The 24,617-nt window shown below is 50.0% G+C and overlaps 2 protein-coding genes across 5 annotated transcripts; both read left to right on the top strand.

Moving 5' to 3' along the window:
• Positions 1–1,367: 1,367 nt before the first annotated feature.
• On the top strand, positions 1,368–8,988 carry gpr157 (G protein-coupled receptor 157). Of its 4 annotated transcripts, XM_069184045.1 has the most exons (6): positions 1,368–2,689; positions 5,364–5,577; positions 6,190–6,384; positions 6,774–6,874; positions 8,436–8,523; positions 8,612–8,761. In XM_069184045.1, exons 1-6 carry the CDS (start codon positions 2,316–2,318, stop codon positions 8,615–8,617), a joined length of 978 nt encoding a protein of 325 aa, XP_069040146.1. In that variant the 5' UTR covers positions 1,368–2,315; the 3' UTR covers positions 8,618–8,761. The 4 variants fall into 4 exon arrangements, with proteins under 4 accessions (XP_069040146.1, XP_069040145.1, XP_069040144.1 ...); XM_069184044.1 differs by lacking the exon at positions 6,774–6,874; XM_069184043.1 differs by having other exon boundaries at positions 1,371–2,689; positions 8,436–8,761.
• Positions 8,989–9,422: 434 nt separating this feature from the next.
• On the top strand, positions 9,423–24,137 carry slc2a5 (solute carrier family 2 member 5). Its single transcript, XM_006642100.3, has 12 exons — positions 9,423–14,097; positions 14,817–14,915; positions 15,899–16,059; positions 16,472–16,596; positions 17,326–17,478; positions 18,447–18,572; positions 19,705–19,892; positions 20,326–20,436; positions 21,000–21,101; positions 21,624–21,699; positions 21,819–21,946; positions 23,795–24,137. The coding sequence occupies exons 1-12, from the start codon at positions 14,053–14,055 to the stop codon at positions 24,035–24,037; spliced, it is 1,557 nt and encodes a 518-aa protein (XP_006642163.2). The 5' UTR covers positions 9,423–14,052; the 3' UTR covers positions 24,038–24,137.
• Positions 24,138–24,617: the final 480 nt, after the last annotated feature.

Here is a 24,617-nt window from a genome sequence, read left to right as displayed (position 1 = left end):
GAACAGGTAAAGGCTTATTCCTGCTCACAAGAGAAAGGAGACACACAGTTTCGTTTCTTCTGATATAATTCTGAAGAATTCGAAACGTTGTGTATTTGAATACAAGGAAAAATATAACTGAAAAATGAAAAGAGCCACGTTTTTACCTCACCTAATTTAAAGGGGCGTTTATCGATATACACGTTGTGGACTATGTGGCTAACGTTAAAAAGCATCTACTGCTGAGACGACTTATTCAACCAGCAGCTGTATCACTGCTATATCAGGAGGCCACAACACCAGCAGCCATATCACCCTGCAACTCACAGCTGGCAGCCCACTGAAGCTCAGCAGGTGTGAGCCTGGTCAGTACCTGGATGGGAGACCTCCTGGGAAAAACTAAGGTTGCTGCTGGAAGAGGTGTTAGTGGGGCCAGCAGGGGGCGCTCACCCTGCAGTTCATGTGGGTCCTAATGCTCCAGTATAGCGATTTGGACACTATACTGTAAACAGTCACCATCCTTCGGATGAGACGTAAAACCGAGGTCCTGACTCTCTGTGGTCATTAAAAATCCCAGGGCGTCTCTCGAAAAGAGTAGGGGTGTAACCCCAAATTTCCCATTGGCCCTTACCAATCATGGCCTCCTAATCCCCTTCATTACTCTCCTCCCCGCTGAGAGCTGAGGTAGATGGAGCCTAATTTACGGGTAATGCGAGGGGTCCCCATTACCCGTAAATAAATAATTAAATTAATTTGCACCTGGATCTGCACCTTCGTATTCTGAGGAATCCTACAAGAAAAAACAAGAAACCTGGTCCTCACACCGTGTCTCTGGACGGGGAATTCTCTACCAGGGAGAAAACCACCGCCTGGCGCGTAGGAGAAGCAGGACGCAGAGGAAAGCGAATTATTATAATTAGTCGAGTGATGCTGCTCTATCAACACTATCGCGTAGGAATCGTCGCCCTCAAAAGTTAACAACAGTCGCGGTTCTTAATCTTCGAAAGTTGTCGAGCTGATACCAGTTTACATTACAGCACATAACCACCAGATGAACCAGATGCGGAGCGATTTCAGTTCGGTTGTTTTTTTTTTTGTGCTAAATTAAATTAAATGAAGCCGAGAAGATTGAGGCTGGCTGTTTAAAACGAATAGGAAATTAGATTAAAACCTGTTAGTAGGTTTTTAAGCAAGTGTCTCGTTGTTGTTGTTGTTGTTGTTGTTGTTTTTAAACTCGTCTCTCTTTACGTTCCTTTTACCATCTTACAAAAAAAAACCCTTTCACTTCCATTCACTTTTCACTTTTCACTTTCCACTACTCATTCACGGAAGCCAGTGACGTTTGTTGGACTTGTTATCGGCCGTAGTCATACTGAAACACAGAGAGAGAGAGAGGAGGCAAAGAAGTTTCTGCCAGCGGTGTTTCTGATCTGGAATGTTAACGTACTAAAGACAAGACTAAGGAGAGACCTATTGCAGCTTTTGGAGTTTTATTATCATGTCCCTATTTTAAAAACTCTGTTAAAGAAGTGAGAGGGGATGACATTGGCATTTTTCGGACAGCGCGTTTAACCACGAAACCCGCTTGGTCACTGTCGGCTGTGGTCAGTCCCCCGCTGCGGCCGCTAGGAGGCGGTGCGGTGCAAGACGACTGTCTTTTCTGCTTTATCGTCCGGACGCTCAGAGCCTCGGAGAGCACAGGCGTTACATTTGCACGACAGCCTTCTGGACCCGGAGATCGGCGTTACCACCGACGCGGGGGGAGACGGAAACAGGCGGCCGTGTGCAACCCAGTTTTCTGGTGGCGATGAAGAAATCGCACGACTGCGGGGGCCGAATTTTTTTGGGGGGGAATCTGGTTTCCGGGTTAAACTGTGAAGGCAAAGGGAGACGCAAGCAGGCAGAAAGCCGCAAAACCTCCGTGGGTGAGATGTTATCGTCTCTATCTGCCCTCTGCGGTCACATATCTGAGTAACAAAACTTTCCAAAAAAAAAAATAAAGCGTAGCGGTGTAGCTTCTTGGACTTCCTGGCCAGCGTCGGTCTGGTTTAGCTACTTTTTTGAGGATTTATTTCATGACTACCCGACTACACGCCCTTACAACCTTCGTTTCGCAGATGTAGCCTTGTTGGCGCTGTGTTTTCTACGGGAAGACATCTGCCGGCGTCTTGAAGAGAGAGGGGGGACAAAAATTGATATTGCAAGTATTAAGAAACTTGAAATCAAGTGACCTTTTCGCCCTGCACGCATGTTGTCAGCCTCGCACTCAAGGGCTGGCACTCGCCCGAGCAGGCTGCGCTAAGCGAAAAGTTTGGGAGAGCCGAGTCCGAAACAGAATGGCCGATAACCGGACAGAGGTGTACATTTACGAGCAGGTGGTTATCCTGACATCTTGCCTGCTGTCCTTCCTGGGCTCCTGCCTGATTATAGTCACCTACGTGGCCTGGAAGGACCTGAGGACCAAGCCCAGAAAGCTGCTGGTGTTCCTCTCCGCTGCTGACCTGCTGTCCGCTGCGTCCTATTTTTACGGTGTCCTGCGGGTCTTCGAGACGGACTCCTGGGACTGTGTCCTGCAAGGCGCCGTGTCCACCTTCGCCAACACCAGCTCTTTCTTCTGGACTGTGGCGATAGCCGTGTACCTCTATATTTTCATCGTCAAATCCAACCAGAGGCTGGCCGACAGCTTGGTGCTGTTCTTCCACATCATCAGGTACGGCGGAGGGCAGCAAGCCGGTGTCGTGTCCCTGTCGTGTCCTGTCTTTGTTCCTGTCGCCTGACAGCGATGGCTCTCGGCCGTAACCCGTTTTGTAAACACCAAACTGTCGTATTTTCTGCGATTGGTAGCTGCTGGGTGGAGTGTAACTGCATCCAGAAGTTTATTCGAAACTTCCTCATCCGGCTCGAATGTTTTCCCGAAAACGCGGTTGTTCTAACTTGGTTTGTCAAGTTTTTATTAACGAGACGGATCCGCTGCCAACGACTTCAATTAATTTATAATTCATCTTGTAACCGTGCGGTTCACGTGATGGATATATTTTTTTAATGGGATGTGTGTGTTCAGATGGTGGAGCAATATTAGGAAAAAACCGAAAGATTTGCTAATAATTTGCTAGTACTGTAGCAAACTTTCTCGACTTCAGAATGTCACCACGTTGAACGTAAATAATTCACGGCAGCAGATTTTTAGTTCAATCTTAATTTACGGTGGTGTGGGTTAGCGCTGCCAGCTTGTAGGTCTTGGGACTCGGGTTCGAGTCCAGGCTGGGGCACATTCGGTGTGGAGTTCGCATGCTGTCCTCCTGTGTCCTCGAGCCAGACTCTGGCTCTGCACAGCCCTCTTGAGAGTTAAATGGCCAGGTCATTAGTGGGATTTTAAAGTGCCTTCAGTTTGACTGTTGAACTGTTTCTTTGCACTCAGATGCTTTTCAGTGTCGTAAAAAAGTGCAGTCTCATGCATAGGGAAGAAACTTGTCTAACTGCTTTTTTTAACCCTTCAGGCAAAGGATTTGGCATGAGCAGCACAGCTTTGTGATTTTTAAAGACGTTAACTTTGTTTTTGTCTTACTAATCATAACATCACGAATGACCCCTCAGACGAGGTCTCCTTTGAGGTACAGTGTGACACTTAACTGATCTCGGGCTCTCCTGGCTCCGGCAAACAAGCGCTCTTGCTTCTTTTCTGACTGTGTATACGGAGTGGATTCAGCCACAGCATTTACCTAGTTGTGTTGTTCCTTATCTCACCTGCGATCAGGAGGAGGGCTTGGCCCTGTAGCCCCTATGCAGCTGTGTCAGGCTGCTGCTCGGGAGTGGACAGTCGTCCTGCGTTTTGACTGGTGGATGGAGGAGCAGGGCAGATGAGAGATAAGGAGCAGTTTTGGGGAAAATGAGCTGTACTCGGCCCTCATGTAGTCTGGGGTTCAAGGAACAGTGACCACGTGACCTCTGCCAGCGTCTCCAGCCTGGAGGAGCTGGAGGCTGAGAGGTGCCCAGTGTGATAAATGCTCCGCTCCGACTTCAGCTCTCGTCCTGCCCTGTGACACCGTTTGATTTTCTTTCCCGTTGACTTGGACAGCTTTTCAATTTTGAATCCAGTTTTTAAAACCAGAAAAAAAGAGTAGGAACCGCTAATCCGATTTGTTCTGGCTTCTAAATCTGGCTCAGTCGCTTTTGATCGAAACCCGACACGATCGTGTTCTCTGCAGAAACCTCCGCTCCTGCTGTCCTGCTGGGGCTCGTGACGTATCGTGCCAGCTCCTTGTTTTGCGCAGGACAGACCCACTGCGTCTCTTAAACAGCTGCATGGCAGCCTGGTAGCTGCCGTCTGTTCTGTCTCTGATTAAGTAACGAAATGCTGTTGGGGGATTGTGTGACTCTCGTAACTGCCCCCCTCGCCTGCCTCTCTCTGATGTGCCCATGTGATGCTCTTTGGCAGGAGAGTGGGGTCAGTTGGCAGACTGGCTGCTACAGTACCTGCAGGGATTTTCCATCTCATGCAAGCTGTGAGCAGGGCTTTCAGAAACGTCTGATTTACTTTCTGTCAGCCCAATTTCCCGTAAAACTCTCGCATGCGGCCGAGAGCCGTGCGTTTCACGACGCTGTGCGAGTCAGGATGCTCCAGGTGAAGTCTGACGTCGAGAGGGAGAACATCGAGGGATTGACCATTTATAAAAAATAACTCATTCGTAGGGATACTTGTAATCTCCTCACATTTTCCAAAGAGGTAACTATTGCTGATTTCTTCTTTGATTTTTGTAACTATCTCGCAGTTTCAATTTTTAAAAACTGATCTGTTGGAAAAAGATCAGCTGTGTAAATACGTCAAGGGGTAATCGGACATGAGCAGCTACTTGAGAACAAAGAAAACCCACTTCTCACAACCAGAAGCCAGGCGTGCGAGCACCAGCGCGGCCACAGGGAGAGTCACCTTGGTTCGTTGCTGTGGGTTATTCTTTAAAACCACAGAACTGGGAATGTGACACGGGCGAGTACCAGACCCCCTCCTGAGCACAGCGACATGCGTGCGTCTGTGGGAGCCAGCACAGTCTCAGAAAACGAGTTTTGGGGAGGGTGACGTCCAGTTCAAGCCACATTTTCACTGAAACCCTTTTCATTCGTAATGAAATGCGGAAGACCAAGTCCATCTTTTTCAGGGGGTATTTTTTGGCAGGGGCAGGAGATGTCAGAAGCTTTCAGTTCCTCAGTAACTGCACTGTCACCACAGCTCTAGAAGGGCCCGTGTCCAGCGGTCCGGAATGAGATTGGCTGAGATGCAGCGGTTGTGTCCTGGTGCTCCGAGTCGCAGCGCCCCCTGGGACTGGCTGAGAACGATCCGCTGAAGGCAGAGCTGGTTTTCACCTGTCCTCCTCGTCCTCCTCTCCCAGCTGGGGCGTGCCCCTGGGCATCACCGTGGCGGCCGTGGTGCTGCAGAAGATCGGCTACGACGCCTCCGAGGTGTCGGTGGGCTGGTGCTGGGTGCGGATCCAGGCGCCCGACCACGTGCTGTGGATGCTGCTCACGGGGAAGATCTGGGAGCTGCTGGCCTACCTGGCGCTGCCCGTCCTCTACGTCCTCATCAAGAAGCACATCAGCAAAGCGGTGAGCTGCCACTCCCCTTCCCAGCCCGGCGGGCGGCACTGCGCCCCCTGCTGGCAGGCGGGGATGTGCGCGCCCTCTGGTGTGCTCGGTCACGGCCACTGTAAAGGTGTTCCCACATCCCGGCGTGCTTTCTCTGCCCGCTCAGGGATAAGTGATGCTCGATAAGCTCATAAACCTGGCTTCTGTTTAATGCCTTTGCAACAGGAGAGAATAAGAGAGCCGCACCCTTACCTGGGGATGTGTAACTGGGGGCCTTGATATGTAAGACTTGGGGAGGAGGATGGGAACTGGAGGGGAAACACCTCTGGATTCAGGGTTTAGATTGCAATCGGCAGTGAGCTCATAACTCTTTCCACACCAAGTCTGCAGAATGCTCAGTTGCCGTTTGTAGTATTGCTTAATGCAAAGGGTAGACAATTTGCTAACTTTGAAGATTTGTAATGGAACTTGAATATTTTTCTAATGTTTTATTCCATCATACAGTTGAACTGTCTTATTGTAAAGGGAGTTCCTGGAGGTGTGTGCGGTTAGCTGCCGCACGTGCGCGGTCCCTCTGGATACAGCTTCCTTCCCATGATAACATTGCTTTTCCTCATGCGACCTGCCTCCCAGCATGCCGCGCTGTCGGAGTACCGCCCCATCCTGGCCAACAGCCCGCTGTCCCGCTCGCGCTCCTCCCTGGCGGACAGGAAGCTCACCCTCATCCCCGTCATCTTCATCGCCCTGCGCGTTTGGAGCACCGTGCGGTTCTTCCTCCTGCTGTCCGGCTCCCCAGCGGTGCACAACGCAGTCCTGGTGACCCTGCACGTGAGTACTCCCCCCGGGGGGCGCGGCCCACCAAAACAAGGAGACTGGGAAACGTTTGCTTCGGCTCAAGACTGTAGGACTTTTTGTTTTGGTGCGTCGTCTGAATTCGCAGTAGGCTGGGGTGGAGCGGTGGGGCTTGAACCAGGAAACCCCTGGCGACAAAGCCCCTTCCATCGTAGGCCAGGCTTGACCATCATGCAGAGCCTGACGCAGAAGCTCAGGCAGGCGGCTGACGTTCGTTCTGTAGGCTTGCAGAATGAGGCAGGGGTGGGGGGAAGGTTGTTTCACCGTGTTTTCAGGTGGAAAGCGTGCGTTTCGGAGGAAGCGCGTGGCGGGATTCCGACTCTGTGCCGCCCTGCCCATTCCCGGTCCTGTGCTTCCTCCCGCAGGGGATTGGGAACACGTTCCAGGGAGCCGCCAACTGCATCACCTTCGTGCTCTTCACGCAGCTGCTGCGGGCGCGGCTGGCGGCCAGCCTGTGCTGCTGCAGGTACGGCGCGGGCCGGGGGGGCCCGCACGGGGGCGAGATGAGCCCCCCCGAGTGGGCGGAGCAGTACTGAGCGCCGGCGCACCCCAGGGACGCTCCGGCTGCACACGGGGCGCAGGGGCACCGGGCCTGAACGCACCGCGCCCCTCTCGTCCCGGGCCAGCCTCTGCACTAGTGCCTTGGGCCCTCCTGCTGACACTGCAGTGCACGGCCGCGCAGCTCCGTCACCCAGCCAGGTGCACAAAAGCACAGGGAGAGGACAGTCACTTCCGTTTGTTTTTTTTCCTTAATATTTCTGCACAAATTGCAACTTGCATGTGTTTTGTTTTGTTTTTTGGCACCAACATCCCCCGGTATCAGCAATTAATTCGCCACTGTCCGACGCCGCCGCAAGGCAGCGGCACTCTGCTTAGTTCGCTCTCCTGGGGCTGCTGGGACTCGCGCTGGTGGGGCGCGCGTCGATACGGTCCGCTCCCGAGATCTTCCAGCTAAGCGCTTTTTCCATCCGCTGTTTGTAAACCGCACTGAGAGCAATAAGGAATATAAATCGAACAATAGTATGAGAGTGACTGAAAAAAAAACACTTCTTTTAAAAGTGATGGGTTATTTTACAGAAAATGCAGAACTGTATCCCTTTAAAATAATGGACAAGTTGCATCAGTCCGCTCATCGGAGTGCTTAACTATACGCACTACAGTCTGGGGGCCCTGAGGTGATGTATCTGTAAAGAAAAGTTTACATATTTTTTGCAGTTACTGTCATTGGCGCCCTTTCATTTTTTTAACTGTTAAAAACACCAAAAATGTCGCGTCTGGACGTCTTCCTTTCCAGAAACGGGATTCCCTGCGAATCAAGGGGTTCACACCCTTCAGTGCTGCTCACTCCGCAGGTGTCTCTGTCTTGATTGGGTGGATAACTGATCGTTTTATATGTTTGTACATTTTAATGACTCTAATATATATATATAGTTAGCTAGTTTGGTTACGATAGGGTGAAGAGTTTGGAAATGTTGCCTTGCAGCGCAGTAGGGCTTGATTCATCCAGTGGGCTGGGCCTGCACATAGCCCTGTTTTTGCAGCTGCTTAGTCAACACGTTTGACCAATGATGTAATGTGAGCAGGTGCAGTCCGAGAACTGCTCACAGCACATAAACAGGTGCCTTTACTTCTAAAAATTGAAAGAGCAATCACGCTGCTGGGGGCTTGCTTCCCCACAGCGTGACGCACAGCGTCTTGTGTTACTGCTTGTACAGTTGGGTGATTAATAATATTGGTGTCTCAGTAATTGCTAGACTTGGTTTTAAATTTTATGTCTGTGCAGGCCTGATGATCATTGAATTGTACAGACAGCCATTTCAATGTTCTGCGTCCGAAAGTAAATTGTTTGCACTTTGGTTTTGTTTTTACGTAGCTAATGGATCCCTTTGTTTGGCTGTTATTTTAAAAAAACCTCTGTATTATTTCTAGTTTTTAATAATTGTGTGCTGTGGTTTTTTCAGCGTTTTGTAAACACTGAACGTTCCTATTGATTTTTTTTTTTAAATGTTCGTTCCTGTCCGAAATAGGTCAACCCCGAAACCACAAGTTGTTTTCCGCCTGCTCCCAGACAGTCACGCACTGCGCAGCCGCAGCAACAGCTGCGCAGCTGCAGAGGTGAGCGCGCAGAATGTTTTCCCAGAATTCAAAGGCGCGAAGCAGCTCACACCGACAGCTGTGAAACTGACGTGTTTTTAATTTCCAGTTTTGATATCGGAACCAGGCAGCACAGAGAGGAAGGAGGGGAAACCAAAGAAAACCACAGTGGTCTCGCGCAGGAAAAATACTGCCTGTCTGCAGAAAAGGTTAAACATGTTGAACTGAGCTCCATATTAAATGGTGGGATTTGTATGAACACTGCAATCTTCTATTTTTATATCAGACACAGAATTATAAACTTTGGTGTATGACAAATGATGCCATTATGTTGTAAGCGATTTATAATTTTAGTATTACTGCACTGCTATTGAATTGCTAAATGTTTTCTATTTTTTGACGGCCTTCCAAGATTTCCTTAAAAATCCGAGTTTAAATGCCCTAATCTTTGCTGAAATGTAAGTAAAAGAACATTTGAAATCTGAAGATAGTCTTTTATTTGCAGAGTGTGCATGAAATGTTTTATTTGGGTCTCTTTGTATAGGAGGCATATTGTATAATCAGTTTAGACACTTCATCACGGGACCTCCTAAAACTGTCAGCTGAACTGTTTGAGTTGAAATGTAAAAAAATATTTGAAAAGGAGAGAGACCTTGATGATGTTTTGTATCGGTATCTTCTGCACTGCTGGGTTGCTACTTCACCTCCTGACTCAGATTCAGTGTATGTTTCCGACAGGCCACAGTGCGAGCTGTACCATCAGACGGGTTTCTGATGCAATTTGTTATGTGTGTGTGTTTGCTTGGTTCAGCAGATGTGAAAAAAAAGTTACACTGTAATGAACCTTGTGACTTTATTTTTTGCTTACAAGTCAGGGAGAAAGTAGAATCATTCTCTACTGCCAGAAGAAAAGGAACTGTTTTGTCTCTGTACGTCTGGATAACGGTGATCTAGTTATCTTTACCCAGGATGTGCATTGAAGAATACTCCCATCGGACTAGGCTTTAAGATGTTTTTCAGGTTAGAGCAAAATCCAGTGGGAATTCAAGCTACCCGAGCAAAACACAAATAATGAGGCTTTAATCTTTTTACCTCCTTTCTTCCGACTCTTTCGATGAGCACCTCATTACAAAACCAAGAACAGGGAAGTCCACTGCATCCCACTAATCAAGGACAGGAAGAGGCGTCGTGTGGACGCCCCGATCCTCTCTCGGAGAGGAGCTCTGTACGGGCTCGGGGGGCCGGGGCACAGAAAACACAGGGGTGTGTTTCAGCACTGCGGGAAGTCTGCTCCTGCACCGGTGCTCTCCCTCTTCAACCAAGGGGATCGTGCCAGGGTTTCGGATCCTTCTCCTTCCTAACTGGACTCGACCTGCAATGCATTTATCTTTTTTTATACCGTAAGAGTTGCCTGCAAAAACATCTTCTCTCACTTTAGATTATGAAGATTGATGCGAGACAAAAAAAAAATGGAAATGCTGAAAAACCTCTCTTCCCCTCAGCTGAGCAGCAGCAGCTCCCCGACGCTCAGTTAACTTCCACTTTTGATTTCGAAACCAAACCAAGGAGAAACAGAAGAGGGAAACTTGACAGTTTGTAGCTCAAGCGACAGGCCACAGTGCTGGTGTGAATGGGCTGTGACCACAAAAGTTCTAAAAGCTTGTGTGTTGCTCTCTCCTATCGCCATGAATATGCAGTATCTTGCACTACCAACATCTGGATGTATTACGTCTCCCAGTACAGCACTGTTGAAAACTGAAACTCTCCTCTCCAGTTGTGGTGGTCATTTGTAAATATTGTTTGCTGGTCATGCAGTTGAAGTTGGAAGATCAGGCCTCCTGTTCCTGTTTTCAATTTCCCAGGCTCTTGCTGATAAGATATAATCAGCCGCCTTGCTCCCCAGTCGTTCAGTGTGTTCCAACTCCCTGCCTACATTCACAAAAGCGCAGGGATCCGTTAACGCTCGTCCTGTGGCTCAGACTGGCCTTGTGTGTCCAGCGGTCATCTGATCTCCAGCTCGTGGGTCTGGGGCTGGAGTCCAAGGAGAGCCCAGTCCCTGTCGGGTCCTGTTTCCATGGCGGCCGTGAGCAGTTGGCCCTGTCCGAGGTCCGGTCTGTGGACGGGTGCCTCGTGCATCATCTGGTCTGGGTTTTTCTCTAGGTGCCGCCTTTAAACTCTGTGGGAGGAACTCATATGGATCAAAATAATCTACAATCAATTACACAGGCGCCGCAGTGAAGATTGTAGTGATTTTTCTTATTTATTGGTCAGTTTTCTGTGGGGGGGAGTTTGCCCCCTTGTGCCTGCTGTGGAAAGGGAGCGGGATGTGTTAACACACACACACACCAACTGTCCTCGAGTGAGGCTTTTCAACAGGCAAGACTGAGTCTCTGGCATCCTGCCAGGCCAAAAGCCCTTCAGAAGCCTGTCTTGTGATGGCTGAGCGCGCTCTCAGATGTGAGGTCTCTCCGAGCCCGAGCCACAGAGCCACGCTTCCATGTTCACCACAACAGCCTCCTCTGTGCTGCGCCAAGCCTCCGACCTCTTCGCACTGAAACCTAAGCCCAGTCCTTCTGTCTCCTCGGAAACACAACCTCCAGGGCAGAGCCCCCGGCCTGGGGCACTACAGTTCAGCTGTGGTTGCTGTTGACGCGACTCGTTTACTTGTGTGCTCATCCCTTTATGTGTTCGTCGCCGTGTATTCATGTTGTACCTGCAGCCTGCCTCCTGCTCGCTGTCGCTCTGAGGCTCTGTGCATTAGCCTGAGTGCCATGAGCCCAGTCTGCCACAAGTCCAGTGGGTCTGAACGCCTCCATCTCACGTGAGAGTCACACCTCTTGTTTGCCAAGAAGAATGAAGGTCGTGCAGTTTTTTTTAAGGGGCCTCATTCCCTCCCAGGACCACAGGAAGAGCCTTTGAACTGCCATAAACTCATCAGAGCTCTCTTGTGTGGTGTGAGCGGAAAAATGTAAACAGCTATTTCTGTCACTGAGAACAAAGACTGGTTTAATTGAGCACAAACACAGTAAGACACTGAGGTCCTCAGGGACACCGTTTGAAGATCCCAGCTCAGACTGTGAGCAAATAATTTAAAAGCCAAGTGGGTAGAGGAAGAAAGGGGTGTGAAACAGCTCCTTTTAGGGATTGTCTTTTTTTTACATGTTTTTTTAAATGTGATTTGGAATTCAGTATCTGTATCAAGGATCTGGAACGTCACAATTAAGTTTCCTCGTGGTCGCTCTTGATCCAGTCCGTAGAGCTTCAGTCTACTGGACCTGTCTTTCCTGCTCTCCGCTGAGTGAGAGGGTAGGGTCCCGGCGGGGCCCAGGGGAGGCCAGGATGGGTAATGGTCCCGTATCTGTGGCGCGGTGAGCCTCTCGTGTGCAAGTATTTAACATGCTCTTGTTCTCCAACACACAAGGCCAGCCGTTCTGAATCGGCCTGAAGGAGGAGGGACGGGTGTGTGGGTTCACATTGGAGCACCCTGCCCAGTAACTCTGCCTTTTTAGTCTAGACTCGCAGATGCAACTGTGGGCACCCTGGCATCTTTTCGTGTTAAAAAACAAAGTTAGAAGACGGTATTTTTGTGATGTACAGGGGTTTTCTATCTTGATGGATGTAAATGATATATAGATTTAAGCCAACAAAAGCAGGGCGTTTCAGCAAGAAAGACCAATCAATGAAGGTCTTCATTAAAAATGTGTTTATTCAGGGGATATGTGATTTATTATGTGCTGTACTCACCGTACAGCGGCTCCCCAGAGGAGCTGCAGAGTCTGAGTGATCGAAGCGCTGCTGTGGGCGAGCTCGTCTGCAGCCAAGATGTCAGGCTATTGATTCACAAGCTTGCAGGGAGGCAGGCTTCGTTTGGTTAATGGCGAAATGATCATATTGTTCGTGCTGGTGCATCGACTCCTTATTCTTCTTGTGATCCATTTCAAATTGGTGTTTCGTCCCCGCTGTAGTGCAGTAAACAGGCTGCATGGTTCTTGTCACGGCCGTGCGCGGGGAGTTGAGATCCGCCTCAGGGCCGCACGGTTCGCGTGCACAGGGTGCGTCTCACTCGGAAGATGTCAAGCGACTTTCTGAGCAGACGGTACTGGTCACCCTGAGACGGGGATGAAAATGAAAATGTTCCCTCGGTGCTGGAGTCGCACGGGTGAGGTGGGAGGGGAGTGTCGCTGGGCTCTGTCTTCAGCGCGGCCGAGGTACCGAGCGAGACGGACTCCTTCAGGGCCGTTAATTACTTTCATTTTGTAACTTCATGCCCAGTCTTGACTGTTTCTTAGTCTTAAATATGAGCTCTGTCCTTTAATTTCTGACACATTGAGTGACAATGGATTATAGGTCCTGTTAAACAGGATGTGTTATGCTACCCTGAAATTTTTTTTAATCCGTTACATTCCGAGCTTAATTGTGCAAGAATTCCTTTCTTTTCTAAAAAAAATTGGAATTGCTGATTATTTACTTATAGTGTCCGAGATTGGAATCCCCACGTGTTAATGAGCAGAACGCACTGGTGCAGCACCTGCAGAGCACAAGTAACGATCTGCTAATGAGTGCTTTTAAAACTGGGAACAGGGGGCACTTACTTTGTTTACATAACAGTAAAGTCTATGCATTACTTCTGTCTGACACTTGTAGTGTGCGATAGTGTCCACCGGGGGGCACCAGAGACTTTCTAACCGGTTGACTGTCTCAGGAGTTGTGGGGTTTTGTGATAGTTTTGTTTATCCAGGAATGCCTTGGGAAAGCTGAAGCTGTGGAGTCATCATGGTAAGAGCCTGTTTCATGTTTGTGTCATGGAATTGTACTTTTATTATGATTACACTTATCTTTATTGTAGTACACTGATGAACAGATTATAGCAAAAAAATATATTGTTTATTCATAAGGAGTCCATCTGCTTAACAGCAGATATTTTCCCTTTCCGGCAGTGTGTTCCGTTGGTCTCGCTGGGCCGTGTTTGTGGGAGCGTTTCTGTGCTGTGATTTGAAATGTCCTGGATCAGCGCAGATGGCTTCCAGTGCGCGCTGGGCTCTGCGTGCCTCTACTGACAGCAAGCACGCTGATGTCAAAGCGCCGTGTTGAATTGTGCTTCATCTCTCAACCTGCAGCTGCAGAATTACTCTGCAATGAGGTTCATGAGAAAAACAAAGAGCAGAGTTCTCCAGTGGTTGACACCACCAGTACAAATACATTAATCATAATATAGTATACATATAACTCAGGGAGAAATATTTATCAACTATAAAATTCCAGATCTCTGATGTTTCTTTACTTCATGTTTAATTCTTTACTTCATGTTTAATTAGGTCCTGACTACGAAGAGCGCCACCTACAGGTCCATCAACACTATTTACAGCAGCCACCGAGCTTTCCTGAGCACTGGCTAGTCAATAATTGTCTGAGCTGTGTGTCACTGTTCAGGCACATTTGTGGGCAGCGCCGACAGTAATTATTACTGCCGATCATGGCAAACTCTGATACAGTGTCCAAAGTGCACCCGAAGCACAAATTGATTTTTTTCCTGAGAGCTACGGCGAGACAATGGCAGGTACAAACATCTTGGAAAACCCCGATCTAAGGAAAGGGGTGAGTCGGCTGGATTCATTAGCGCTCCGAGTTTGTTTTTTATATTTGGAATTACTCCTGCTAGCAGGAGTGACGGGAGAGGATGTACATGGATTCAGCACCAGGACAGACTGGTGCTGTAACCTGCAGTTAGGATCATGCATAAGGTTCTTAATTGAATTTTGCACATGCAAATAATGTTGAAGTTAAGTATAAATGTGTGAATGGTTATATTACCATTATATAATGGGTATATTACCATTATATTATATTGTAATATTAATTAATATTACATATGTGTATATTAACGGAAATCCTGAAGAAGGGGAAAAATGATCAATTCTTGGTGGAAGCACGAATCTCTTGGTACCAAACCGATGAGGCCACCACTGTCCACAGACTCACAGACTGTTTAAAACGAAACGCCAGCTGCAGTGGGATTGTATTTTACAATTTGATTTCAATTTGCACTGCTCCTGGTGAATGGAGAGCCTCGATGAGCGCTGCCAGGGCTGGGACTTTGCTCTCTCGGTTTTGCATGTTTCACCTTAAAAACAGAACACTGATGTGTTACGGCGCCTTATAATGCTTTCCTGAGCTTGCGTGGGCTATGTAAGTCCTGTGGGTTGCATCTGAACTGCACAACGCTGCCGTCTCAGACGTGGAGCTTGTTAGTTATTTGCGGAGGGGCACGGAGCGAGCCGGAGGACTCAGCACTTTGCTTCTCTTCTCTGCTCTAGAAGCTGACTCCGGTCCTGGCCTTGGCTACCCTCATCTCGGCGTTTGGGTCCTCTTTCCAGTATGGCTACAACATCGCGGTGGTGAACTCGCCGGCCCCGGTACAGCGCCGTCCCTCCCCGACGTGGCAATAAACGGGCTTTCAGCATCTTCGTGCAGACAGGGGCTGTAGGGGCTGAAGCCTGGCGGTAGTTAGGAGGCTGGAGTGCCTGGAAATTAGACGACGAGATGATCGTTCTTATTGTTTTATGGCTGTTTGTTGACAGGAGAGACATTCAAATCCTAAAATATGTCCTGTATGGTGACTTAAAGGCTTCCGAGAGATGAAGAATCTGAGGTGAACTACAGCAGAGATTTTCACAAGAGACGAAGAATCTGCAGAGATTTTTAGTGCAAGTTTCTCACTGTAGCCATTGAGTGAAAACTCTGCCCTCAGGGTCTCAAACACCGGCAGGGCCTTGTGCCTCCTGGTCTAAAGGAATAGTCAACTAAACACTTAACTTCATCGTTTTCTAAATTGGACCCACCTAGCGATTTTTCTCAAGGTCCTTTTTACAGTTGATCACCCAAGATATTCACAAACGCACGGTTATAATCACCTTTGGGCCTGGCGAGGAGGCAAGATTGTGCAGCTAATTGAAAAATTAGACCAGCCGTGTAGCAGAGAAGACAGCTGAAATGGAAACTAGAAGACAGTAGAGCCTGCAGGAATTGGGTTTGTGACCCCTGCTGTGCCCCCTTTGCAGTTACAGTAAACTGGGGTACACAGGGGCCAGAGAACTTACCTACAGGTCAGTCACAGGGGCCAGGCAGATCGTCAAGATTCGCGGATTCAGGAACCCCAGTTTTTCCAGTTAAGGGCTTTAGCAATTACCGGACAGTGAAGACGGGTTTGAAAACTCGGAGGCAGGCACTGAAAGACTCAACGGTCAAATTCGAAGCGAGCGGTCATGTTCTGGGTTTGCTTGGCAGTGCAGCGTTTCGGAAAGGGGAGTCCAGGCGAAGATCTGAGCCCCGGCTGGCCTCTGAGCTCGGGAGCCCGGACTGCAGGCTCACGGGAGGCCGTTGGCTGTTCCTCTTGCAGTTCATGCAGCAGTTCTACAACAGGACGTACTCCGAGCGGTTTGGGGCCCCCATCGACGACAGCTTCCTGACCCTGCTGTGGTCGCTGACCGTGTCCATGTTCCCCCTGGGCGGGTTTCTCGGCTCCCTCATGGTGGCGCCGCTGGTAAACAAGCTGGGAAGGTAGGAGAACAGGTCGAGGGCTTTTAAGCCCCTGGGTGTGGGCAGTGGAGGTTGTGGTCTGGCGCCTTACTCATTCGTCCACAGCGTTGCTCTTGATGCGGGAGGCTGGAAACACCAAGCACAGTGGTGCTGTGTAGTATCTACTGTGTCTTCATGCTTTCTAGGTCTCTCTAAAGCTCCAGCCTCTGAGGTGCTATTTCATTGGTTCAGTTAAGCCAGTAACAAGCTGACTGAGCTGAGATACAAGTTCTCTGACATGCAGGCTCTACTGGACCAGGTACCATGCTATGTGGACACCAGTCTGGGACTGTGTCATTACATAGGCATTTTTCCTATCGAGGTGGTAGGCGTTTTGATTTTGCGATAACTGAGGTTTAAATGTTTTTCACATCCTCCTTCCCCTGCGCCTCAGGAGAGGGACTCTCCTGTTTAACAACATCTTCTCCGTCGTCCCGGCTGTTCTCATGGGGGCCAGCGAGGCAGCCGAGTCCTACGAGATCATCATAGCCGCGCGGGTGTTTGTGGGAATATGCGCAGGTGAGGAAGAGAATTGGACTGCCTTGGAAACTGCAATGCAAAGCTAAAGTTGTGTTCTTGTGCACAGCAAAATGCAAAATCCACAGTGTCCTTAATCAGTCTCTTACTGGGGCAGGCCAGCTGTAGTGACGATGGTGCTGGCTGTTGACAAACTGAACCACTGTGTGTTCAGAGAGGTTCACATAAGGTTCATGTTTTGATTCATTAGGCTGATTGGTGGAGGGTTAAGATTCACATTCCCACATGGGGATAATTTAGATCATTTTTGTTTGGGATATCAAGGAACTCGTGACGTGGTGTTGGTGGGTGATTGGAGAATAAAGCCTTCTTACACTGTGTCTCGTGTGAGTATCATGTGCTCAGGAATCTGGAGCCACTTGGCCCTGCACGCTCGCCACCCCGTGAAGTGACTTTGTCTCAACCACGAAACTACCACAGCGTTCTTGAAGCTCGCGTCCACGCAAGGAGAGCTCGGCAGCTGTGGTGAAACTGGCGCCCTGTCCTGGCCCCTCTGTGTGGTGCTAGTGGTGACATCGGGACAGAGGACCCTCTGGCAGAGCTGAGAGCAGATCTAAGGGCTCGGATGAGCCGGCAGCTTTGCTCATCGTTTCTAGTGAACTGAAGGAAGAGGAAGGATCAATAAGACAGGGGAGGAACCAGCCGGGCAGGCGTGATAAAAGGTTTTGGGATGCATGACGTCCCCATGCCTTCCTCTCTAACGCCCTGCAGGTCTGTCCTCCAATGTGGTGCCAATGTATCTGGGGGAGCTCTCCCCGAGGAACCTGCGAGGGGCCATCGGGATCGTGCCGCAGCTCTTCATCACCATCGGGATCCTCACAGCGCAGATACTGGGCATCAGAAGCATCCTGGGTAACACCAGAGGTACCCGAACGTTCTTGTGTTTCACAACAAGACCCAGTGATGCTGTAATGTGTCTCCTTGATCTCTCGAAATGTCATGCAAAAGTTCCTATAGGCAGGTTAAACAGTTTCTGTTTGATTTTGTAGCATTTGTCTTTCCTTTTCGAATGCGCACTGTACCTTGGAGAAGAATGCTTGGGTTACTTGGGCTCTTTGTGTCCAGTGAGAAAGAAACAGGCTGAGACAGACTTGGCAGTGTCTGAGGGTTTATCATAACAGATCTGGCTCTCTAAGATGATCTCAGACGGGATCTCATTAAACCATAGCAGTCTTAAAGCCTTTTGTTATCCTGTTATTTTCAGGTGTGGTACATAGAGTCCACACTCAAGCCTAGTTACTAATCAGGCTGGTGCTTATCCCAGTTTTCATAGCTTTATGCAAACTTATGATGGGGGACAACACACAGCCTTCCAGCTGACACCCCAGAGCTCTGACCACTACTCCTCACTGCCCCCTTTCCAGAGGAAGAACAAACAAAATCCTTTGGAAGTGAACGAAAGCCTAACGGGATTTCAACAGCACAAAGGCAGAGAGACAGAAAAGGTGATCAAAGAAATTGAAATAATTAGCTGGCAGCAGAGCCAAGGGGGGAAAGGAAAGGCTGTTAGTTTGTGTCAAACCCTCTGAATGGACTCGCACCCTTTTGATGTTAATAAGAATCACGGCCTCTTTGGTCTATCCTGTGGGAGATTAAAGCAGAGCAGCCCTCTTCCTTCTCCCTACAACTAGGAATAAAAGCACACCTCCCGTCCAGCCGCTCTCTCTAACAGGTCAGGAGCAGGGTGCGTGCTCCCAGGCTGACGGGGAGCGTTATGGAGTGGGGTAGGAAGATGGTCTGCCCCTGTTCACGCCAGGGGCTCTGGTGCCATCGTCCGGTTCCATCTGTCCGACGGGCCTCGGGCTCAGCGAAGGTCTCTGTCTCTGTGGCAGGCTGGCCGCTCATGCTGGCCCTGACCGGGGTCCCGGCCCTGCTCGAGCTCCTGTGCCTGCCCTTCTTCCCCGAGAGCCCCCGCTACAGCCTCATCCAGAGGGAGGACGAGGAAGAAGCCAGGAGAGGTAAAGAGCCCTTACTTGCACTGTGCAGGTGACACAAGGCCCGGCAGGAGAGGTGTCCCTCTGCTGAGGCCTCTTTAACCTCTCTGACGGGCTGACCGGTCGGGACTGTAAAGGCCTGGTCTGGTCACATGGTGACGTGCTCGGCGCTCGCTGTGCAGTGAAAGACAGTCAGTTTGGCTCCCTGTGTGCTTGTGTCCGCTCGGCCTTCCGTCTCCTTGGAGCAGCGGGGCCGCATGATGCCTCTTCCTGCACTGTCCCCTTGGGGCCAACACACCCACAGTGATATAGGCCAGCACACACGTCACCCTGCAACTCACAGCTGGCAGCCCACAGAAGCTCAGCACCTGGATGGGAGACCTACTGGGGAGAGCTGAGGCTGCTGCTGGAAGAGGTGTTAGTGGGGCCAGCAGGGGGCGCTCACCCTGCAGTCTGTGTGGGTCCTAATGCCCCAGTATAGTGACGGGGACACTATACTGTAAAAGAAGATGCCGTCCTTCAGATGAGACAGAAAACTGAGGTCCTGACTCTCCGTGGTCTTTAAAAATCCCAGGGATTTTTTTCGAAAAGAGTAGGGGTGTTTGGCCTGGCACCCTGACCATATTTCTCCCTTGCCTTTACCAGTCATGGCCTCCTAACAGCTGTATTTTTATGGGTTGGCAGTAAACTTTACATGTTAATCAGTGTTAACGCTGCAGCCTTTCAGACCTTCATTGGGGTTTGCTCTCCTTGAGCATGGCCTGACTCCTTTAAAGAAACAACATCCGTGATCAACAGGCTGGTCTTGCCACGTCACATCAGCCTGTTTGCCGTGAGCGCAGGTTCTTGGACGGCGGACGTGGATCGAAGAGATTCAGGGCCGCTGTAACTGCGAAAGGGGCGAAGAAGGCCCTGTGCATGCTGGGTAAGGAGCTTGCAGTAGTGCTGCTGGTCGCTCTCAGGCAGACCCACGAGAGGCTCATCTTGACCTGAACGCAGTACCAGCGGCTGCTGCCGACCTGCCAGGCTGTATCGTGGGTCAAACCAGCGGGGGGGCTGCGGAATCCCAGAATGAGTGGGAAAGGCTAGCGGACGAGTCCCGCTGGTGGGAGGAGCCTCGGCGAACGGCCTGACCCCCGGTGCTCTCTCCGCCCAGCGCTGAGGAGGCTGCGCGGCTGGGAGGACGTGGACGGCGAGCTGGCGGAGATGCGCCTGGAGGACCGGTCGGAGAGGTCGGAGGGCCGCCTGTCCACCTGGCGGCTGTGCTGCGTCCGCTCGCTGCGCTGGCAGCTCCTCTCCGTCGTCGCCGTGAACGTGGGCCAGCAGCTGTCCGGCATCAACGCGGTGAGGCGCAGCGGTGCACCTCCTTCCCCCGGACGCGCTTCCCGGCCGCGCCTGCTGCAATTCCCAGCTGCTCCGATGAGCTGGGAAGTTCTGTCCTCGTCCTGTCCTGTGCTTGGGCCTGCTTCCGGGGTCTATCCGGGAACATGGCAGCAGGAGCGACAGACAGGGATTTAGCATTTATACGCAGGGAGTGAGGCGGCCGGGGGGTGCAGGGGTTGATGCTGGTAGGTCAGTTGATTCTGTAAATCGGTGCTGGTGGGAGTGAGTGTGTGTCTGTGTCCCTGTGTGCCCTGTGATGGACTGGTGTCCCAGGCTCTATCCCGGGACCCTGAATTGGATCAGTGATGTGATGTGGCGAAGGGAGCGTCTGGATTATCTCCTTCCCAACCCGGGGAAAAACCAGTAAAGAGCATCCTGTGTGCTCCTGTTCCAGATTTACTACTACGCCGACAGCATTTACAGCTCGGCAGGCGTGAAGGGCAGCCAGATACAGTACGTCACAGCTGGAACGGGGGCGGTGAACGTCTTCATGACTGTGGCAGCGGTAAGAGTTCGGAACGGGCTGTACGGCTGATCTCATTCACAACACGTGCGGCGTGTCAAGTGTCTTGGCAGCGCACGGTCTCCCTCAGGAAATAACGGCGAAGGCAGCCCATTCTCCAAAGCGACAAAGCAATTTTCATGATGTGTAGCTCACAGGAACCGACTTATCCTGGAAATATCCTGCCGTGCAATTTGGGAGTGCAATGAATTGTATCATTAATCCATCTTTCAGGCTGTCTTGTCCCACATTATGGGAGCACAATGAGAGACGACAGCCATTTAGACAGAGTTTATAGACACGATCCACGTATTTATTTATAGGAGCATCATCAGCGTTGCCATCTTTGCACTGCAGCTTAATTGCGTCAAACAGAACGCTGGCCAGTAAAAAGCAGGTCCAGATACATGCTGACGCCTCGCTGCCTCCCGTTTCAAATCTCTCCTTCCATGGCTCAGCGAGGATGAGACTCATCTGGGTACTGCGCCCATGAAAACTGTGTTTCACGCCCTCCCCTGCTTGCTCCTGGTGATGGTGTGTGCGGTGCTCTGGCTTCTCCGCCGCAGGTGTTCGTCGTGGAGGCCGCGGGCCGGAGGCTGCTGCTCCTCGTGGGTTTTGGGATCTGCTGTGGGGCCTGTGCCGTGCTGACGGCGGCGCTCATCCTCCAGGTGAGCTCCACACTCGCCGAGGCTCAGGAGCACCGAGGAGGGACAAGAGTTCTTCCTTGGCTCAGCGAAGCTGTGCGACCCACGTGGGCAGGAACAGAGCGCCGTGGATGCCGGAGTCTAGAACGAGCTGCCCAGGGTTCAAAGGCGATACACTGGCTTCAGGAAGCATCTGGGTGTGATCCTGAAATCCTGCTAACTCCTAGCAGTTCACCAAGCTTCATACAGAAGGTTGAACGGCCCCCTTTCGTTTGAAACCTTTCCTAAGAACACATGTGAACGAGACGGGGACGTCTGGCCCATTCAGCTAAATGTTCCTCTATTCTTAAATTCTTCTTATGTTCTTGAATTCCCACCATTCAGTAAAGTAGCTATGTCTGAACCTTGGAACAGCTGCCCACAGCCCTACGATACGTGTATGACCGGAGGTCTTTGCCTAATCCCCCCCTGTGAAGCACTGTAATTACTCCAAATTAATAATCATTACAGGGGAGACTGATAAAGGCTGTTGCACTGTGTTCACAGGAAACAGTCCAGTGGATGCCTTATCTCAGCATTGCCTGTGTAGTTATCTATGTGATCGGGCATGCCATTGGACCCAGTAAGTACAACTCCTCCCACGTTAGGAACAGCACTGCTTTCATTTTTAGTTACTTCTGCAAGAAGGCAAACCAGCCCGCGAGAGTTTCTCCTTATTTCCCCTTCCTCCCTTCTCCCCAGGTCCCATTCCCTACGTGGTGACGACGGAGATATTCCGGCAGGCCTCTCGCCCGGCAGCATTCATGGTGGCCGGCTCAGTGCACTGGCTCTCCAACTTCACCGTCGGGCTGCTGTTCCCCTTCCTGGAGGTCAGGGCTTCCCAGGCCACTCAAATAAAAGGGAGGGGGAGGGGTGTGTTGGGCTCAGGGGGCAGCAGGGTGGGGCAGTGGTGAATATTACTGCCTGCCTGGGGCCCTGGGCACAGTTCCAGACCTGGGATGCCATCTGTGTGGAGTCAGTATGTTCTCAATTTGTTCTGGTTTCCTCCCACAGTCCAGAGACATGCTGGTGGGTTAAATAGGCCCTGGAGCGAGTGTGTGTGTGTGCCTGTGTTTGTGTCCGTCTGCCCTGCGATGGACTGGCATCCCATCCAGGATATAGCCTGCCCTGCTACCGTTGCATGCTGGGATAGGAGCCAGCTCCCCCACCACCCTGAATTGGATAAAGAGGTTAGAAAATGGACGTATGGGATCAGGGTGACCAGCGGGGGTCACCAACCTGTCAGCCATTTCCTAGCCAAGACAAAAATCTCCTTGCAGTGTGAAGAATCTTCAAACCGCCAATGGGGATAATTAAAATTGTTTATGTAATGTCCAGGAACATTTCCATCGCATGTTTTTTTTTGCTAACTATGAGGGAATTTTATTTGATAAATAATTATTTTATATTTTGCTCTCTGCTTATGGTTTATTAACTACACCTCATTTTAAAACCACAACTAAACACTTTCCACATCTCCATGTGGAGGTCACTTCATAAAGGTCACTGGTCTTCTGTCTTCTGACACAATCAGCTCCCTTAGAGACCTGTGAAAGGCACTGAAATTTAGAATTTGGGGGAATACATCCCTGTTCCGATGCTAATTTGTTTGGTACCGTCTTATTTTAATTGGTTGATAAGGAAAATTGGCTGTTCAGTCATTATCCTGTACGAGAGGACAAATCCAGGAGGGAAATCAGCCGAACACCAAAGCCCCCTTTGTCACATCCTGTTTGGAAACATAAGGAGTTTACATTGACAAACTTGTGCACTTTACCGCTGGAGAGAGAACTCATAAAGTACACCGAGTGCACAGACTCAGGAAAGAAACCAGAAGTGCTGTAGGAAGAGAGAGCACAGGGGATGTTTGTTTTTTTTAACAAAGGCAGATGCAATGAAAAGATAAATAAAACAATCAAAAATCTGTAATAGATATAAAATTGTTCTCCACTATCCTGGGAGAGAAAGTGAGAAGGAGCCCAAGAGCCTCTGAAAAATCAATACTTCCCTCTCAGCGAAAGATTGACTGTTTGAAACGAGACGGCGGACAATCTGATTTTTATAGCGGCAGAAAAAAAAGGTTTGCAGCATGCAGGCAGCAGGGAAGCGTGTTTATATGGAAACTGGTGGCACTGCTCTTTCACGAGTGTGACATGGCGCTGGGCTCGCGCTGAGGGACAGTGCGAGGAGACCAGGGTGGTGGGTTTAAGCACAGTAGCCCACCCAGGCCTGTGAATGCAGGGTTGAGCCATTAGAAAGAAAACAAAGCCACTCAGACAGGCTTTCCCAGTCCGGCTCCTGGAGGCACGCCACCTGCCGGGTTTTCATTCCAGCCAAGCTCTCGCTAACTCAGTGGAACACTTAATTGACTTCTTAATTGGTTTAGTTTGACCTCTTTTAATTTTTTCCAGCTCTTAAACACGTCCAAGATTGGCTTTTATCTATTGCATTTTGCCAGTGAAATAGAATCCCAAACTTCCAAGTGGGATAAAACTTGCACATAATCCAGCTTGCTAGCTCAATTAAGGCTTCGGTGAGGTCGTTCAGCTTGGCTGCAATGAAAACTTGGTGCAGGGTGACCCGGGACTGGGCTTGGCCACAAGCACAAGGAAGCTCAGAGAACACCACGCACATTTCACAAGCTGCTCTCTCCAGCGTTCACATCTGTGTCTTTTCAGAAAGGGCTCGGCGCGTACAGCTTCATCATCTTCTCCCTCATCTGCTTGGCGACGCTGGTCTATATTTTCATCGTGGTGCCGGAGACCAAAAACAAAACCTTCCAGGAAGTCAGCCAGCTGTTCGCCGAGAGGAACAAGACCGACATGGAGATGGAGACCGCAGGGCCCGAGGCCAGCAGCCCGAGACCGGTCTGCGGCGCGCAAGAATCGAACCCAGACGAGCTCAAAACGAGCAGACTGTGAACCTGAACCCCTGTCGTCTCTTTGGGGTGTCCTCTGTCTGGATGATGACCTCTGCATTGATTGCAGGTGAACAATATTAAAGTGATGGCAAAGGAAGAAACGAGAACTTATTTTTCCGTCAGAATCACGCTCTAAATTGCACGGCTGTTTCAGTGTCTCATGTTTTCATAAACGGGAGCAACATTATTCAAGATCACTCATTTTCTGTTCCCAAGACATCTTAGACGGCGCTATCAAAACTTCCGGCTTGAACACGCAAACGAGACCTGTTCACTACATTGGAAAAGTGAGGAGCTCTTCTCTTTCCTGCTTTAGCACCAAGTGAAAACACTTTAATAGCTTTTTAACTGCCTGTAGTGTCTAAGGCTTATTACATGAAGCACTCCCACAAATGAGATCACGCTAAAAATAACTGTGAATATCCTATTTCCTCATTAAACTTTATTGCTTGCCTTTTGAAAGTTTCTTTTTCATTTGAACTGTCTCAAAGAGATGCTTGTGAGAGAGAGAGGGCAACCCTGAAAGATGGTCTGTTGTCCCATCTCAACGCACACCATGGAGCGTCGGTCACCGTGCAAAC

The sequence above is a fragment of the Lepisosteus oculatus genome, chromosome 25 (genome assembly GCF_040954835.1).
Source record: "Lepisosteus oculatus isolate fLepOcu1 chromosome 25, fLepOcu1.hap2, whole genome shotgun sequence".
NCBI lineage: Eukaryota > Metazoa > Chordata > Actinopteri > Semionotiformes > Lepisosteidae > Lepisosteus > Lepisosteus oculatus.
This window is presented reverse-complemented; position numbering and strand designations above follow the sequence as displayed.